General features: G+C 40.5%; 1 protein-coding gene across 2 annotated transcripts in view; it reads right to left on the bottom strand.

The window, feature by feature from the left end:
* SPIDR (scaffold protein involved in DNA repair) overlaps positions 1 to 19,807 on the bottom strand; it is a 337,315-nt gene that overhangs the window by 222,060 nt on the left and 95,448 nt on the right. For both annotated transcript variants that reach the window (XM_081258205.1, XM_081258206.1), the window contains exon 6: positions 10,599 to 10,846. In XM_081258205.1, coding sequence (XP_081114331.1) covers positions 10,599 to 10,846 — 248 coding nt within the window. The remainder of the gene's footprint in view (positions 1 to 10,598; positions 10,847 to 19,807) is intronic.

The raw sequence follows: 19,807 nt of genomic DNA, 5'->3' as shown, positions 1-19,807 counted from the left end.
AAATAGTGAAACCATCTGTTCCGAGACTTTTCTTTGTTGTGAGGTTTTTGATTACTGATTCAATCTCCTTACTAGTAGTTTGTCTGTTCAGATTTTTTATTTCATCTTGATTCAGTCTTGGTAGGTTGAATGTTTCTAGGACTTACCCATTTCTTCTAGGTTGTCCAATTTGTTGGTGTATAATTGTCCATAGTAGTCTATCATGATCCTTTGTATTTATGTGATATCAGTTGTAATGACTCCCTTCTTATTTCTAGTTTTGAGACTTTTATCTTTTTTGTTATATCTAGGTAAAGGTTTGTCTATTTTGTTTAGCTTTTCAAAAAACCATTAATCATTTCCACTAATCTTTTCTATTGTCTTTTCAATCTGTATCATATATTTCCCGACTGATTTTTATTATTTCCTTTCTTCTACTAACTTTGGGCTTAATTTGTTCTTCTTTACATTGATTCTTTGAGGTGTAAAGTTAGGTTGTTCATTTTGTATCTTTCTTTTTTTTTCCTTAATGTAGGCATTTAACACTATGAACTTCCCTCTTAGAACTGCTTTTGCTGCTTCATATTAGTTCTGGTATGTGGTTTTCCATTTTTATTTGTCTCAAGGTATTTTTTATTTCTCTTTTGGTATCTTTTTTGATCCACTGGTTGTTCAGGAGCATGTTTTTTTAATCTCCATCTATTTGTGAATTTTCCAGTTTCCTTCCTTCCTGTAATTGTTTTGTTTCAAACCACTGTGGTCGGAAAACATGGCTGACATGATTTCAATCTTCTTAAACCTAATAAAACTTGTTTTATAGCATAACATATGACCTATCCTGGAAATGTTTCATGTGCTTTAAGAAGTATGTATATTCTGCTGTTTTTGGATGGAATGTCCTGTAAATGTATGTTAAATGCATGTGATGTAGTATGTCCAAGTCCAGTGTTTCCTTATTGACTCTCTGGATGATCCAGCCATTGTTGAAAGTGGGGTATTGATGTCCCCTACTATTATTGTATTTCTAACTCCCTTCAGGTATGTTAAATTTGCATTATATATCTATGCTTGGTGAATAAGTATTTACAATTATTATATCCTCTTGATGAATTGACGACTTTATCATCATGATGACTTTATCATTATGAAATGACTTTCTTGCCTCTTGTTACAGTTTTTGGTTCAAAGCCTATACACTCTGATACACGCATAGCTACCCCTGCTTTCTTTAAGGTTTCCATTTTCATGGAATATGTTTTTCCATCCCTTCATTTTCAGTCTGTTTCTGGCCTTAAGGGTGAAGTGAGTCTCTTATAAGCAGCATTTAGTTGGGCCTCTTTTTAAAAAAGTCTATTCAGTTACTCTTTGTCTTTTGATTGGAGAATTTAGTCCACTTATATCTAAAATAATTACTGATAAATATGGATTTACTGTTGCCATTTTGTTAATTGCTTTTTGGCTTTCTGTAACACCTTTGTTCCTTTCTTCTTCTCTTTGTCTCTTCCATTTTAATTTGTTGATTTTCTATATTGGTGTGTTTTGATTCCTTTAACTTTTTTGTTATCTATTATAGGTTTTTACTCTGGTTACCACAAAGCTATATAATACACCTTATATTTATAACAGTCTACTTAAAGCTGGAAACAACTTAAGTTCAAATGCATACTAGAATTCTATATATTTACTCTCCCCCACTATGACATTTTATGTTCTTGATGTCACAATTTACATCTTTTATCTTATTTATCCATTAACAAATTATCGTAGTTATAATTATTTTAAATATTTTTGTCTTTTAATCTTCATACTATATTTAGAAGTGATTTACCCACCACCATAACATCATTAGAATATTCTGAATGTAACTATATATTTACATTTACCAGTGAGATTTATTCTGTCATGTTTCCTGTTACCTTTAGCATCTCTTCTTTTCAGCTTGAAGAAGTCCCTTAGCATTTCTTATAAGGCTAGATTAGTGTGAATGAACTCCTTCAGCTTTTACATATCTGTAAAACTCTTCATCTCTCCTTCAACTCTGAAGGACAACTTTGTTGGGTAAAGTATTCTTGGTTGGCATTTTTCCCCCTTTCAGCACATTGGATTTATCATGCCATACCCTTCTTGTTTGCCAACACTGTGCTAAAAATCCACTGATGGTGTTACTGGAGTTCCCTGGTACGTAACATGTTCATTTTCTCTTGCTGCTTTTAAGATGATCTCCTTTAACTATTAATTATTTACTTATGTGTCTTGGTGTGGGTCTGTTTGGATTCAACATACTAAGAACTTTCTGGACTTCCTGGATCTAGGCGTCTGTTTCTTTCCCCATAATAGGGAAGTTTTCAGCCATTATTTCTCTGAATAAACTTTCTGCCTGTTTCTCTCTCTCTCCTCCTTCTGAGACCCCTATACTGCAAATATTGGTCCACTTGATGGTGTCTTTTAAGTCCCTGAAGGTATCTTCAGTCTTTTTCATTCCTTTCTATTTTTGGTCCTCTGTTTGGATGAATTCTGCTGCCCTGTCTTTGAGTTCACTAATCCATTCTTCCACTTAATCCAGTCTGCTGTTGAACACCTCTACTGAATTCTTCAGGTTTGTGATTTCTGTTGGGTGCTTTACCTTCTATCTCTTACAATTCTCACTTTGTTGATGCATTATTCTGCCAACCTCAGTGAGCATCTTTATGACTATTATTTTGAACTCTTTTCAGGTAAATCACTTATCTCTCTTTCATTAGCTCTGTTTCTGGAGTTTTTCCTTGTTCTTTTTTTTTTTTGGAACATATTCCTCTTATTTTTCATTTTCCTTGACTCTATGTGTTTAGGAGAACCTTATTGTTCAGCTTGGCCTGAGTTCTTGGTTCTCTGAAACTTTTGTGAACATCCAAGCTGCCTTCTTTGTTCTCAGTGGCTCCCAGAAGTTGAGAGTATACCAAAACCTATCAGTGTCCCAAAGGGTAGAATCTCAGTCAGCACCTAGATACAAGCTGACTGGAACCTGGTCCCTCAGTCAGCCGCTTTTAAAGTAGGCAGGAAAACCTATTTAAGGAACATACTGGGAGCTAGGCATTTCTGCCTACTCCCTCTAAGCTGAGCCCTTTGGGAATAGCCAGAAAAGAACTGCTTCTTTGTTTGCTACTTTCCTGTGGGATCCAGAAATGCCAGCCCTGCTGGCCATCAGAGACAGGCAATCAAGCAGTGTTTCTTCTGGGTGGTAATGCCAGACATGTGAAAAAGCCTCTTCTAGGAGAGACCATCAACCCACCGTGCTGTAGAGGGAGGGCAAGAAGATGGCACCCGCTGCCTCCCTAGTCTCCGAGGAGACTGGCAGTCAGCACCCTAGATGTGTGCTAACGTAGAACCTGATCCTCAGGCAGCAGCTTTTAACATATGCAAATAGGCCTCTTCTGGGCAAAGACTGGGAGATGAGTGTTTTTTGTCAGCTCTGTGTGCTGAGCCCTAGAGGAGTAGCGACGGGGAGTCCTAGCAAGCCCATTAAGAACTATGTCTCTGTTTGCTAGAGTCTCGTGGGTCTCATGGACACAAGCCCCTTTGGCTTTTAGAGCTGGGTGTTATGGGGGCTAGTGCCTCCAGTGAAAGTCTTAAAAGCTGGGGTGCTAGATATTGGATCCAAACTCTTTGCTCCTCATGGAGAAGCTAGGAGTTACAAGTTCCCTACTGATTGTATGTCACTGTGCCAGGGGTGGGGTTTATGGTGAAAGGGTGTCTCATGTCTTAGCCTTTCCTACCCATTTCAATGGGCATACTTTCTCGTTTGCCCGATGTATAACAATCTCTCCATTTCTGGATTTCTTTTAGTGGGAACTGCCTTGAGTATAACTGTAGATTCAATATGTCTATGGGAGAAAGTGAGTTCAGGAGCTTCCTTTGCCGCCATCTTGGACTGGAACCTCCAAATTAACTCTTTTCAATATAGTCTGCTAAGTTAGTCACAGATAAAATCCAAAACACCAGTGGAGTGGGAAAAAAAAGATAAATTCACTAACCAAATTAAGATAGTCTAATTATCTTTTATATAAAATAAACAGATTGGTACTGTATCTGAAAAGATTACTGGCATCAATTCAACAAGGCTAAACATTTCTACAAAGCATGAAGTGAAAAAGAATAAAGATTCAAAAACATTCTAAGTTCCAGAAAAAAAAATCATTATTTTTTATTTTATTTTTTTTGCAGTACACAGGCCTCCCACTGTTGTGGCCTCTCCCGTTGCGGAGCACAGGCTCCAGACGCGCAGGCTCAGCGGCCATGGCTCACGGGCCCAGCCGCTCCGCGGCATGTGGGATTTTCCCGGACCGGGGCACGAACCCGTGTCCCCTGCATCGGCAGGCAGACTCTCAACCACTGCGCCACCAGGGAAGCCCTATAATATTTTTAATAAGCTATACTAGGTAAAGAAACTAGGTGAAGAAAAAATAATTTAAATAAATATAGTATACAATATTTTCAAGTTTTGCTCTCTGTCAGATATAATAGACACTGTGAAAAAAAACTTGATCGTACGACTGTGGTAATATGGCTTTATTATTGACAACATAACTCAAATATCAAAACAATGTTGCACTGACTTTCATTAGTTATGCCTCAAACAGTGCCATGAATCAAAAATAAAAATAAACAAGGAAGAAAGCCCAAAGAGACTGAATTAACATTTCCCCGTGGGGCAAACCACAGGGAGAGAGGGCCAGTGTTCTCCAGCCTTGAAATGCCAACTACTTAACTTGATCCTTGCTAGCTAGTCCTTATCAGGTTAAAAAAAAAAAAATCTTTTAATCACTGCTATATTCATGCTACATAATGAAAATCTGTAACTTACACCTGCTTTTTTCCTTAGTAGCAGTTTTATTTTCCTCAGGCCCCCTGTTGAACTTCTATGACAAAAGTTGGTGATCTTTCCCTGTGAGAATTATCAAGATGTCTGTATTCTCAGCATTTTCATAAGACTTCACGTCAGCAAATCAAACACTTAATGCGAAACTCTTTCTTCAATCATTACTAGACAACAGGCTAAGTGATTTTCTTAACTCTCTAAAACATGATGCTCTAAACACATATGAGCCAAAACATGTAACCCTTTCCCCTGCTTCTGAAGCAGGTCACCAAACAGCCATCCTGTGCCAATCATGGGCCTTTTGGTCAGTTCAGTAAAGCTCCTCCTACTGTCAACAGAAAGTCTTCCAGTTTGATGCCTGAGACAGACAACCCTAATCACACCAACCTCTCTTTTAGTATTTCAACACAGTAACTTTAAAAGAATAACCACAAAGTAGACATCTCTTAGTTATCACTTAGAAATCACAAGAAGAAAACAATCACGTGCATATTGCTGGAGTTGCTTCAGTTGCCAGCAAAACCCCTGTGTCCTCAACCTCTCCGCATATTCTCTTTACCTTCCTGCTCCTCCCCTGAGGCAGGGACCTTAAAGAGCAGCTGTCTTCTCCCTCCTCTCCACCTGACAGGCATGAAGGGTCTGGAAGGGGCAGTCCTGCTCCTCACTGAGGATTCCAGGCCATCTTGCACCTCCCTTATATTCCAGGAGGTGGGGAGGAGAGGACATAGACCATCTTCACCCCAGGGAAGGCACCTCCACAGTTGTGCCAGCAACTCTTTGGAGGCCTTATCTTCTGGCTTCAGGCCACCAATCTTGTTGACATCAGTGCCTGCCAGGCTTCTGATACCTCAACCTCCTCATTCCTTGAAGTCCTCTCCTCCAAGACTGTGTGTCCTCCACCTCACCTCAGCCACTCATCGCCCATGGTCATCCTCTAAACCTCAAGGTTACAAACCGCCTCCCTCCATTAATTCACTCCTGAGCACCAGTCATTCTTACCTGTTCAGCTCATGTCCTCTAGTGTCGTGACTTCAGAAGTGTCTGACCAACCTCTCCCCAGGCCACGACCAGATGGTACAACCCCATCTCTGTGCTCTACACCCTGCATGTTCTCATTCTGACCTTACCCAGTCGAGATTTCATGGTCCAATATCACAACCACTCTCAGGACTTTTACTGACTGGTTTCATCATACTCAATGGACAGTCCCACACTCTGTTCCACATCTGCAGCCCCACGGTTCAATCCATGCTGACTAGTCAGTCTCAAACTCAATTCATGATGACCACTCCTGCCAAACAATCCTACTGCAATTCCCTAGTTAATTCACTCCCCCACTGCATGACCATGTCATCTACTCTCTCTTCTCATTCCTCCAGTATCATCTCCTTTTCCTTACTCTCAGCTGATGAAGACACTTCCAATTTCACCGAGAAAGTAGACGTGATCAGCAAGAACTTGCATGAGTTCCCACTGCCACATATATCTACCTGCACCTGAAGAGACTCTGCCTTCTCACCTGTCTGTGGATGGACTAACTGTGCTCCTAACCCAGGACACCCCTCCATCTGGAAACCCCTTTCACCAAGTCAGACACAACTCCAACAGGTATCGTCTCTTTCCCCTGCTGAGGACCTTTCCCATCAATATATAAAAAAATATGCTCTCATTCCCACTCATAAAAAAGAAATCTCAATCTCCAAATTCCTTTCAATTAGCAAACAGTTCTCTACATCCCTTAAAGCAACACACACAATGAATTTTCTATGCATGCTGTCTTCAGTTTCTCTCCTTCCATTCTCTCTAAATCCACAGCAATTTGACTTTGCCTGACCATTCCACTGAGAAGGCTCTATATTCCCTGTCCTCCACAGTGCAAACCCAGCAGCATCTGTCGTAGCTGGCTGCTTTCCAGGACTTCGTGCTCTCTTAGATTTAATTCCTCCCTCAGTAGCCTCTTCCTCTGTGACTCAACCACTGCAGAGTGCCTAAGACACAGATTCTGTGACAGATTCTCCTTTCAGTGTGCATTTGATCTAGGAAATGACCCAGCTCATGCCCTAAAAACCATCTGGACACTAAAGATTACAAATTCACATCCAGCAGCAACCTTGTCATGTGAAGTCCAGACTCGTACTCCTACTCAGATACATAATGTCTAACTGAACATAGTCAAAAACCTCATGATTTCTTTCAGCAATGTCTTGTACTTTTCACTGTAGAGCTTCTTCACCTCCTTGGCTGACATTATTCCTAAGTATTTTATGGTTTTTGATGCTATTGTAAATGGGATTATTAGTGTCTCTATAGATACACTACTGATTTGTGTATGTTAATTTTGTATCCTGCAACTTTACTGAATTTGTTGATTAGATCTAACAGTTTTTTGGTGGAATCTTTAGGATTTTCAATATATAAAATCATGATAAAAGAAACAGAAGAGAAAACAAATAAGTGGAAAGATATCCCATGTTCATGGATTGGAAGAATTAATACTGTTAAAATGTCCATAATACACAAAGCCGTCTATAGATTCAATGCAATTCCTAGGAAGAGTCCAGTGGAATTTTTAATAGAAGTAGAAAGAAAATCCAAAAATTTGTATGGAACCACAAAAGACCCCAAACAGCCAAAGAAATCCTGATAAAGAACAAAGTGGGAAGCATCACACTTCCTTATTACAAGATAAGCTATAAGATAAAGCTATAGTAATCAAAAAAGTATGGTACCAGCATAAAAACAGATACATAGACCAATGGAACAGAAAAGAGAGCCCAGAAATAAATAAATGCATACTCAGTCGATTAATATCTGACAAGGGAGCCAAGAACACCCAATTGAGAAAAGACAGTCTCTTCAATAAATGGTGCTGGGAAAACTGGATATTCACATACAAAAGAATGAAACTAGACCCTATCTTACACCATTCACAAAAATTAACTCAAAATGGATTAAAGACTTAAATGTAAGACCTGACACCATAAAACTCCTACAAGAAAATCAAGGAAAATAGCTCCACGACATGGGTCTTGGCAATGATTTTTTGGATATGACACCTAAAGCACAAACAACAAAATCAAAAATAAACAAGCAGGGGCTTCCCTGGTGGCGCAGTGGTTGAGAGTCCACCTGCCAATGCAGGGGACACGGGTTCATGCCCCGGTCCGGGAAGATCCCACATGCCGCGCAGCAGCTAGGCCCGTGAGCTATGGCCGCTGAGCCTGCGCGTCCGGAGCCTGTGCTCCGCAACGGAAGAGGCCACAACAGTGGGAGGCCTGCGTACTGCAAAAAAATAATAATAAAAAATAAACAAGTGGAACAATATCAAACTAAAAAGCTTCCGCACAATTAAGACAAGACAAGTAAATGACTGTTCACAATATATACAAGTCATTATGCTTGAACTTGAACTTACGCAGTGCTCTATGTCAATTAAATCTCAATAAAACTGAAAGAAGATAACACAATATGTATAAAAGGAGATTACTATTACTAAGGATACAGAACTTCCTATGTTTAAAAAGTAATTGGGGGCCTCCCTGGTGGCGCAGTGGTTGAGAGTCCGCCTGCCGATGCAGGGGATACGGGTTCGTGCCCCGGTCTGGGAGGATCCCATATGCCGCGGAGCGGCTGGGCCCGTGAGCCATGGCCGCTGGGCCTGCGCGTCCGGAGCCTGTGCTCCGCAACGGGAGAGGCCACAGCAGTGAGAGGCCCGCATACCACAAAAAAAAAAAAAAAAAAAAAAAAAAAAAAAAAAAGTAATTGGGAGACAACTTGACACAATACGACCAACCTACAGAATTGACCACACAAATACAAACTTTTATACACTCCCCCAAAATGTATGCATACAAGTATAAAAGCATTTGATGCCAAACAGCAAAGATAGTGGGGAAACTCCAATTTTTGTTTGGAAGTATGAAAAACTCAAACCCCAGGTAACTGTGAAAAAGAACTTGTACAGTCAATGTACAGAGAAAGCAAAAGACTAATAAACTCATCTCCCCAAAAAAAAGCCTCATGATATTCCCACCAAGGAAAACCAAACCAAACCATATGATCCCCTCACCACCCTCCTACCTCAACTCAGGAAATGTCAGCTCTGTTCCTCCAGCTGCTCAATAAGTCACATTCTCAGAGGCTTCCCTGATCCCCTGTTTAAAATAGAAACGTCCTCCCCTTCCTCCTGGCCATCTGTCCCTCTTTTTCTACTTTTTCTCCGTAAAGTTTATTTCCTTTTGGCATGACGTCTACTTTACTTCTTGGCTCCTCATCAGCCTTCCCCTCAGGACAGGTAGAGTTTTCATTGCCTTTGTTCACTGCTGTGCCTCCAGGACATGAAACAGTGTTTGGCACACAGCAGGCCCCCAACAGGGTTGGGAACATGACCTTCTCTAATTGCATAGGATCAACTTCAACAAAGACATTCGAATCCCTTTAATTTGCTTCCTTTCCTGTTTTCTCCAGAGACTATTACAAACCATCACCATATTCATTTGAGGCTGTAGCTTCTTCACTTTGGGCATAAGGCCTTCTGTCTTGTTTTATGTTAAAAAAAAATACAGTGAACAGGCATCAATTGACTCACCATGCTATGTCCATCCCACTAGACTCGGTCACATCCTTTTACTCTCCTCTCCACTCCTTTATTCAAGACAGGCCTCCCTCTCCCACTTCCTTTCCTGGACACTGAGAGTAATTATTCCTAACCTCTCTGCCTCCACTGGGTTTTCCCTATTATTCTCTAAATCCATCTCACCTTTTCTCTGCGATCTCTTTAGACAATGGATCCCAATCAAGCCTGATCAAACTTGCAACCTAAGCTCCCCACCCCTCTCCTGCCTTGAATCCCAGCTTCTAGCAGAGGGGTCACAGCACCATCTCCACAACTCGAGCCCTTCGCCTCCTCCTCCACCAGTCCACCAACACTGTCCGACAGTGTCATTGGGCTCTCCTTGGTGTGCATTGTACTTGCCCTCCTTGACGCAGACATATCCTAAACAGATCTAAAACCGTGTTCTTCATCGCCATGTTTACACTTCCTACTACACTCCTTTTTCCTTGAAACTGTCCACTGAGTCAGCTTTTGTGGCACTGTTTCCCACAAGTTCTCCTTCTCACTTTCACTGGGGTTTTGTTTTCACTGTTTCGTTCTAATTTAAAACACAAAGAGATGATGTACAACACAGGGTTGGGACATGTCCCCCTACATGGCAAACACCAGGCCCCTTCACACGTCTTGCTGGGCCCTCCACGGCCTGGCCCCTATGGTTCTTCACACACACACCAGACAGTTTCTTGCCCATGAATCCTTGCCCATAAGTCTTTGCATCTGTAAGTGTTTCCCTGGCCAACCACAATCACAAAAGTAATCTCAATAGTCTATATTTCTATTTCCCTCTTTTAGACATAATTTACGCAAAAACAGGAACAGTCATTTTACTTGTCTTAATTGTCTAAGATAGCACTTGGAACACGGGTGCTCAATAAAATTTGATAAACCCAAACAACCAATCTCCATTAAGGAAAACAGTCACATAAGCTGGTTATGACTGAAACAGTGAATGCTCAACTAGGATGAACAATTCCATAAACAATCTCTAAAAATTAGGACTCCATAACTGCTTATCAGAATTATAATTCTATTCTGTCAATCTTCCTTCCCAAGTAAATAAGTATTTTTAAATCAACATTGTAGGTATTTGGGCTTTTTAAGAAAGAGAAAAACTTTTTTAAAAAAGTATTTAAAAAGGTGTAATTTAACCTTAAAAGCTTCTTCTTCTTTGCTGAATTTTCTGGAGTCTTGAGAAGCTTTTTCTCTTTCTGGGGTGTATGCAAAATGGTCTCTGTAGATTTTACCCTCGGGTTTATCAGTCTCTCCATAACCTGTCTTCCATCTGATCCAAAATCCATGTGGTATTTGTGAGAGGATTCTGAATCAATGAACAAGACATTCTCCGACTCATCTTTTTCACTATCTGATGAATACTCTAAAATTTCTGTAGGATTTGTCTGAAAAAAAAATTAAGAGAAATGCAATTAAATTTGGAGAACTCTTTATTAAAATTCACATTTATACATGCCTATTATTGTATTCCCTTATGACTATATTCATTGAAATAACTTTGCAGATATAGTATCTGTAGCTTAAACTTCTATTTTGACACAAAATCCAAACTAAGTAAGCCATATACCCAAAGACAAGAGATTAAATCAATTGTAAGCCAGGCACTATCTCACAGAATCCACCAAATTCAGTACAAATATCTCAATCTTCCTTCAATAAACTAAAAGAAATGTGCCGCACATATGTCAGTCTCAAAAACTGAACTCATAACACCAACCTGAATGGCCATTAGTCACTATAATCTAACACCTATTGGAAAAAAAGTATTGTTTAGATTTTGAATTTTAATGTGGGGTAAATAATATTCACTATTTGTTAAAAGCCAACTATAAAGAAAATTGCCTCTTCAGGTGTAAACCACTTAATTTAACAAAGAAGTCTCCAACCTAAAGCCGAAAAATGGACTTTTCCCACACAATTCCAATACAATATTATATTTTCAAGAGGCTAATTTGAAACTGCTAATACCAACAGGAACTACTTAAAGAATGAATCACTGAGTCTTCTTCCTAACATTTCCTATTCTTTCTTTTACTCAAATTTCTGAACTACCAAATAAGTAAGAATTTTTTTTGAAAACCAGATTATAAAACAGAAGTCATATCAACAGCCAATCCTGGAGAAAAGAATCAAAACATTCTTCTGTAATGTTTGCTGTCTTTGCCCAGACACATGCTAAAACTTTCAAGTGTGGTAGGTATTTTATTTTTCCATTACTTGGTTTTGCAAGTCAGTCCCGTATTGTTCTAATGTCAGCAACAATTTACCCTTCAACATTCTAATTTTCCACTATATCAGTAGCCCCTCCTAATTTAATACCTACACTAAATTTTAAATTTACTAAATGTAAATTGTACATTTAGTTGAATGGATTCTGTACCCGGTCAATTCATAGTGTAGCTATAGGGACCCTCATGAGGAGCCCTTTCTACTGATGGTCAGCATGGACTGTGTCACTGGCATTACAGCAGGCACTTGGCTAGAACAAGTGAAGAGGATACAAGTGGATGAGGGTTATCATTTGTGGGTATATGTGTGTGCATGGGTGTCGGTGTGTGCATGGGTGTGGGTGTGTGCGTGTGTGGAGGTTGGTTAGCACTATGGTTTTCATCATTTCCTAATCTACACACAAGGCAAAGGGTTTACCACATTTGGCCTTTTTTGAGGATTTTATAGTTAAAACCTTTTTAAGAGCTTAAAAAGGACATCACCCATCCCCACACCTCCTCCAAAAACCAGGTCACCTGTTACCAGGTGCATTTAGAACATGAAAAAGTAAATGAAAAAAATTCTCAAAAGAAGAGCTTAGTTCCACTACCCTTTTCACAATCTCAGTTGCACGCCTACATTACTGCATTACTGCCTACATTACTGCATTACTGAAGTGTTTAATTACTAAATACTGCTAACCCATTAATAAGCTCAGGGGTCACGTTTTCCCCCAAACACAGCTTCCGAATAAATATTAACAATAGGCCACAAAAAGAACCAGGGTCGTTTACATTGAAAATTAAGTTCCTCAACCCTGAAAAGTTTTATATGTTACTTGAGAACTCCAAATTTAATTTCATCTTTTTGTTATGGAATTTCTTTTCTTTTAGTACTCTCAAGTTTTGCGCTTCCTGCTAGCGCAGGGCTTCTCAACCTCAGCACTGTTGCCATTTCACACTGGATAACGTGGGGTCCTGTCCTGTGCATTGCAGGGTGTCTAGCAGCATCCCTGGCCACTGCCCACTAGATGTATTGGCCCTGCCCTACCAGTCATGACTATCCAAAATGTCTCCAGGCGTTGCCAAATGTCCTCTGGGGGACAAAATCATCCCCAGTTGAGAACCACTGTCCTAGAAAAATGTCAACAAATAACCAGCTACACGTGGCCTGTTTTGGGGACTCACATGCAGAAGCAAAGGGGACACAGGGCTTTGTGGGGATGGGGAGGTCAAAATGAAATAGTCATAAAACAATGCGGTGGAAGTATTGCAATTGAAGTGTTGTTCAGGCTCTACGGGAACAAGAGGAAAACAAAGCCAGGTGGGGCACAGGGAGAAGGGGAGAAGGAAAGAACTACCACCTGAATCAGGATCTGCCACCTAAAGCTGAAAGCTAAGTGTAGGTTATTAGGCAGAGAGAGAAGGAAGTACATTCGGGGCTAGGAACAGGAAGACCACAAATATGAGGCCAGAGAGAACAGAGCACATGCAGGAAAATCTACAAGCAGCAGAAGAGAGAGGGCTGCTGAACACCTTGCAGACCAGAGCAGGGCATGCAGCTTTACTCTGAGGCACTGGAGGAGCCACGGGCAGTTTTAACAGGGGCTAACCAAGTCACATGTTGATATGGAATGATCATCCAAACAACATTCTGAAGAACTGACTCTACTATGGGCAAGTAGGCAAAGCAGCTAGCTAGAAGGCTCTTCCGTAATCAAAGCAAGAGATAAAGAAGATGTGAGGGAAGTGGGAGTAGAGATAAGTGGACCAGAAAGAAAATAAGGAAGGAGAAGATATAACAATACTTAAGGACTCCCAGATGTTAGAAATGAAAGTGAAAGCAGAGTCAAAGGAGACCCCAAGCACCTGGTTTGAGCAGCAAGAGAGGTACATTTATCAAGAACGGGAATTCAGGAAATATTGTATGTCTAATATATCCGGAGAGGGATAGTTACTAATACTAAATATGGTTTTGATATGTTAATACTACAACACCTATGAAATAGTTGAGGTAAAACTGACCAAGAGGCAGCGGCTCTATGGGTCTGGAGCTTTAAGAAAGGGATATGACACGGAGATACAAGTTCAGGAATCATAAGAACAGAAACAGTGCATGAAGGTATGAGAGTTAGAAAAGACTGTCCATGGAAATTATGTAAAAGTAAGAAGACAAGGTTCAGGTTGGAACCTTACGAATATCACCAACATTAAACCTGTATTCAGGTGAGAAGAGACAGAAAAGTGGATTGGATTTGAGAAAAAAGAGATTGCACAGACATGACCCCAACATCATCTCAAGCTCAGCCCTGCCCTCAACAGCAGGTTATCTTAAGCGATTTATTTAACTTTCCCATGCCTGTTTCCTCATCTTCAATTTGGAGAAATAATCACATCTAACACATTAAGCATTTAGTAAATGTTTTAAATTTTGTACTTATTTTCTGGAAAGTTTTTTTTTTTTTGATTCCTAAGAGGATCTCTATGTAAAGGACAACGAGGAACACAACAAATAATGTCTTCAGCAGCCAATCAAAAAGACAACTAATGCCTTAGTCAGCAAAGGAAACCATGTATATTCTTCACATAGGCATTTCTAACAGGAAGCAAAAGGCCATAACAAATATCTTTAGCAAAAGAGAGCAAGAGGCAACACTTCAGCATATTTTATTTTAGAACTGCTCCCCCAAGCCTGAAATCCTGATGAACATGGAGGAACTTTCCTCACATGGACACAGAGAGGAAGTACAGCTCACCAGACACTAGCTGTCTTAGCCCCAGCCTGACAGTAAGGAACTCACATTCTTTCACAAAGATGGTGTGCACATGTGCACACGTGTGCATGAATGCACGTGCATGGTGTGTCTGTGTGCAGGCAAGCGGAGGTGCATGTACCTGGGATGAGAGGAGAAGGGAAGAATCAAAGACAGGTCAGAGGAGCCTGTGGGTTCAGAAGCTTCAGTTTACATTTTATCTTTATACTGTAGAATCTGATTAATGAGAAAGGAGGGCTATGAGTTTTGGACGAAGAAAGACTTGGTTCTGAATCACAGTGCAGCTATTTTATTGTTTTGCAGTTGCACAAGTTACTTCACTGGCTCTCCCATCGCTTAGTTAAATGGAAAAATTCTACTAGAAATATTTCAAGAATCAGAGATACTGACTATTTATTATGAAATAATTTAAGCACATGGAAAAGTATAATAAAAAATACATGTTTTCATTACCCAATCATCCTTCATCAAATATTAACACAATACAAATTTTTCTTCAGTTTTTTTAATGATGCAGTTGTAATTTCCTATATCTCTCTTCCTGTTCTAGTTTTCCTCCTTCCTAGAGGTAACTCTCTCCTGAATTTGGCATTTCATTAACATCCTGTTTTTATCCTTTTTCTACCACACACACACATAAATACTGTATAGTATTATTTTGCAAGCTTTTAAACTTTATATAAAATTTTTTTTTTTTCGGTACGCGGGCCTCTCACTGTTGTGGCCTCTCCCGTTGTGGAGCACAGGCTCCGGACGCGCAGGCTCAGCGGCCATGGCTCACGGGCCCAGCCACTCCGCGGCATGTGGGATCTTCCCGGACCAGGGCACAAACCCATGTCCCCTGCATCGGCAGGCGGAGTCTCGACCACCGCGCCACCAGGGAAGCCCAAAACTTTATATAAAATGTTTAAACGGTATCCTGTGAACACAACTCTGAATGACCTACTTTTCCATTAATATTATCTTTTTATATTTATCCATGTTCGTACATGTAGCTCTATTTCAGTGTTGCCCAATGAAAGAAAGCTATGTAATTTTAAATTTTCTAGTAGCCATATTAAGAAAATAAAAAGAAACAGATGAAATTAATATGATATTATTTAACCAAATGTATCAAAAATATAATCATTTCTCTTCTTTCTCAGCTGTCACCAGAATCATCTTTAGCAGTCCCTTCACAGCAATCCCAGTTTTTGCCTCTGTGCACCTCAAAACTCTCCCAGCCTCTACCCACACCCAGTTCCAAAGCCACTTCCACATTTTAAGATATTTGTTACAGCAGCACCACACTTCTCAGCACCGCCTTCTGTATTGGTCTGCTCAGGCTGCCATAGCAAAATACGAGAGAGAGAGAAAGACACAGAGATACAGACGGAGAGGCTGATTTTCTCCTGCTTTCTTTGGAAAAGCTAACCAACTGGTGTCCTCTGAAAATTTTCATATACAATTACTTTCTTCAGGTTTACAGCCCATTTACAGAAATAATTCAGAAGAGAAAATTAGGATCCTTTGCAGTAGAAAAAATACTGCAGTGGTCAAATTCACAGAACCAAAGAGTGACTATGTAGCTATGATCATAATTTGCTAATGTTTAAAACATAACAAAATTATTAGTATTATGACTCTTTTTCTCTCCTCTGACCCAATGAACTTCAGAACTAGGAGTCTCCTGAATTAGTGATTAAGTATCACAAATGACAAGATTAAGACATGAGCAAGCAGTTCCTATGAAATCAGTCAGCAAAGGCAAGGACAACACCCTAACCGGACCACAGCTGAAGTCACCTGCAATCTACCAAACCCATACTGGCTCAGTTTCCAGAAGTCAGAAATACCACTGTAGGAGACATCCGTTACAATTTATTTCTGACCCCTCCTTTCAGAGAACAACTGCCTTTCTACCGGGGGACAGCCATCCACCTCCAAGCAGCCACAGGGATGGTCTCCCATGTCTGAACAGTCATGTGTCTACTATGATTGGCCTTAGGTAGGCAACTGACCAGATCTGAGGCAAGCAGATTCTGCAGATCTTGAATTGAGAGATACAGAGTCTGAGAGGTAGAAGCTGAGACACACTACTGACAAATCTCTAAAGGAAAGATCCGTGAGTTCCTGCTAGTGAGGTTCCCAGATCTCCCTGAGGCCCAGTTCACCCTTCAGCTTTACCTTAGATTCCTCAGGATATATTAGCATGATTCCAAAATATTTACTTTTCCTATTGAACTAGCTACGTTTGTTTTCTGTTACTTGCATCTAAGAAAACTAACCATCTGCTAAGTATCTCCAAGTACAGAAACTGTTCCATTACACAAACATGTATTAAGTACGCACTACGTGTGAGGTGTTATGCAAGAGAGAACATCCAATGAGACAGAGTTCCATAAAGACCTTGAAATCAGAGAAAGGAGACATTTCTGTAAAAGTCTTAACAGGTAAAGTGAGAAAAGAGAAGAGAAAGCACATAAGGCAGCCAAGTACCATGGATATTCAAGATACACAGACAAGTCTAGACAAATGCAAGTTTAGAGTTCACCCTGGGAGGCAAGAGACAGTAACAACATAACCCTACAGACTGGGTGTGTGTGTAGAGAGCACACACGTTCTCTTACAAAAAGATAAATCAGATGACCCGTCATCAGTGGGAAACAGGTTCTAAATGTATTTCTTGGGATAATGATGAACTGGGGCAAATTCACTCACCTCCTTCCAATGTGGCTTCTTGGTACCAGTGACTGTTCTGAGTCAGTGATGAAGTCCATGCCTTCAGACTTGTTTCCATTCCCAGCCCCACTGATGAAGTGCTCTAGCAAATTCAGTTACTATAGTGTTTTAATGTGCTGAAAGTAATTCAGCACACTGGCAAGTGTTCATTCATTTCCAGCCTACTACTTTAATATTCATTATTCTAAAACTGTTTGGTAATCAAATAGCACTACTGAAAATACTTCAGATAAAGAATCAGTTGGTTAAAGTAACGCACTAGGAAAGGCCAAATTTCATGACAGTCAAGATAGTGGTGCTACCAACTGAAATAGAGGACACATTCAAGAGCAAAGAACAGCAGAAAGAAGGTAATTCTTTGGAATACAGGGAGTTTTAAACGATCACAGGACTAGCACAGACAAAGAGAGCCACCTAGCAGGAGGCTGGAAATTCAGCTGCTTGGCAAAGAGGCCACTGGAGAAGAAACAATCCAAGGTATTGACCTGTAAGATGCCCTCATGGAGGACACGCATGAGGACAAGCTGGCCGCCAGCACTCTAATTTCTGGGCTCCTTGAACCCAGTTAAGGTGCATTTATGACTTCCACCTCATCGTAGACAACCTCCTGCAGACTGTACGGTAGGAATCACAATGGCTCCACGACTTCCATTACTTTTAGGGATTCTTTATTTTAATAATCTATAATACCGTGCAGCCAAGATGATAAGAAGACCCCACTGTCTCTCCCTTAAAATCTGCCAGTTATCTGGCAGTGCACGCAACATCTGAGCGATGGGGAGAGCAAGGATAAAGTGGGAAGCACACAGCTCACAAGGATAAAATGTGAGCCGTAATCAGCTGGAAAACCAGGAATAAAAAAATTCTACAATTTTCTAAATAGGTGGATATTCAACAATATCAGTCTTTTTCTTTAAAAAATAGCTTTTAAATAAGTATCATAGGGCTTCCCTGGTGGCGCAGTGGTTGAGAGTCCGCCTGCCGATGCAGGGGATGTGGGTTCATGCCCCGGTCCGGGAAGATCCCACATGCCGCGGAGCGGCTGGGCCCGTGAGCCGTGGCCGCTGAGCCTGCGCGTCCGGAGCCTGTGCTCCACAACGGGAGAGGCCACAGCAGTGAGAGGCCCGCGTACCGCAAAAAAATAAATAAATAAAATAAGTATCATACATTTTTAATTTAAAAAATTAATTAGCATAATGTTCTAGGCAATTCATCTGATACTCTTTAAGCTAAAGTTACTACCTATAATCCCATCTACAAATTTTCTTCATGAAATGTTCAGGAAAGAGTTTTGTAAGTAAAGAGCTACCCTGAACTGAAGCGTCCTGATTCCTATAAATCAAATCTTTATCTAAATCCACGTATAAACGTCTACATGTGTAGGGTCCTCCTGGATAAAAATTGCATCCACTAACAAAGTTAAGAAGTTAGCTGCAAGATTAAACCGACCCTCTGGGGTAAAGCAAATGAAACCAATCAGCCAGATGAAACACCACTCTAACTTTCAGAATTTAAAGCTTTTAATTCTAAACTTTATAGAAAGGTCACACCAAGAGCAACAGTGGAATATCAATAATAAATGATAACCTCTTCATTTTTAGATGATGCCTCTGTAGCTAAATACTCAGCCAGCTGGTAAAACAAAAGGAACATGGTAACTAAACTAAAATCATTCCTTGAGATAACCAATTACAGGACAGAAAACAGCTCAAACAAAAACACAAGCCTCGAGCCCTGGTCTCAGCTCAGGCAAGAAGGCGTCCCCAGTGGGGCCAGGGAAGCACCTTGTGCGCCTGCTAGCCCTGCAAAGTGGCAGGGCCACACCCGACAGCACTGCCTCTGCTCTCCGAGGCTTCCCACCCAATTACTGGCCAGCCCAGACCTGCCCTGGGAGGATCAGCGAGGGCCAGGCTATGACCAGTTAGTTCACCATGTTTATCCTGGTTCGGCCTCCCTTTCTTCAACTCAGTACAAATGAGAAGTCAGGGGAATTTTAAGGAAAGAACAAGAGAAGTATAAGGTCCTGCCAGCTGAGAAGCTTTTAAATCTAACAACCACCACTGAATATTTTTAAGAAGGTTAAAAGGTAGGGGCAACAGCAAATACGCTGAAGAAGATACGCCACTGCAGCCATGACAAGTAACACCACCAAAACCAAGACCACTCTTAAAAATTAAGGGGAATGAAGAGTACTGGTAGCTGATAAGCCAACAAATTTAGTTAGCAAATGCCCTCATGTCCACTCATAATTATAAAATGGAATTCATTCGTTTAACAAAGTAGTTGAATGCTGCTGTGTGTCAATATCAGAAATCATTCTGGGTACAGTGGATATACTGGGGGCGGGGCTGGGACACCAGAATCCTTATCCATGTGGTCTTTAAATTCCCGTGGAATCGTAACACACACACACACACACAAACACACACACACACACTCCTTAAGTAACAGTGGGCTGTTCACTGGCTATTTATCAAGAACTACACTGGTTGCGTGAAAAAGGACAGCAAAACCACCAAGAATGGAAGGAGTGTATCAGAATCCCAGCTCCTAACAGTATTTTATTTTCTTCTGGGATTAAAAATCAATAAAAGCAACAAAATTCTAGACAACAGAGTCTTAAACTACTGATAGGAGATACACT

Source organism: Mesoplodon bidens, assembly GCF_964165515.1.
Source record: "Mesoplodon bidens genome assembly, chromosome: 16".
NCBI lineage: Eukaryota > Metazoa > Chordata > Mammalia > Artiodactyla > Ziphiidae > Mesoplodon > Mesoplodon bidens.
The sequence above is the reverse complement of the archived record's forward strand: the minus strand, read 5'-3'. Positions and strand labels throughout refer to the sequence as shown.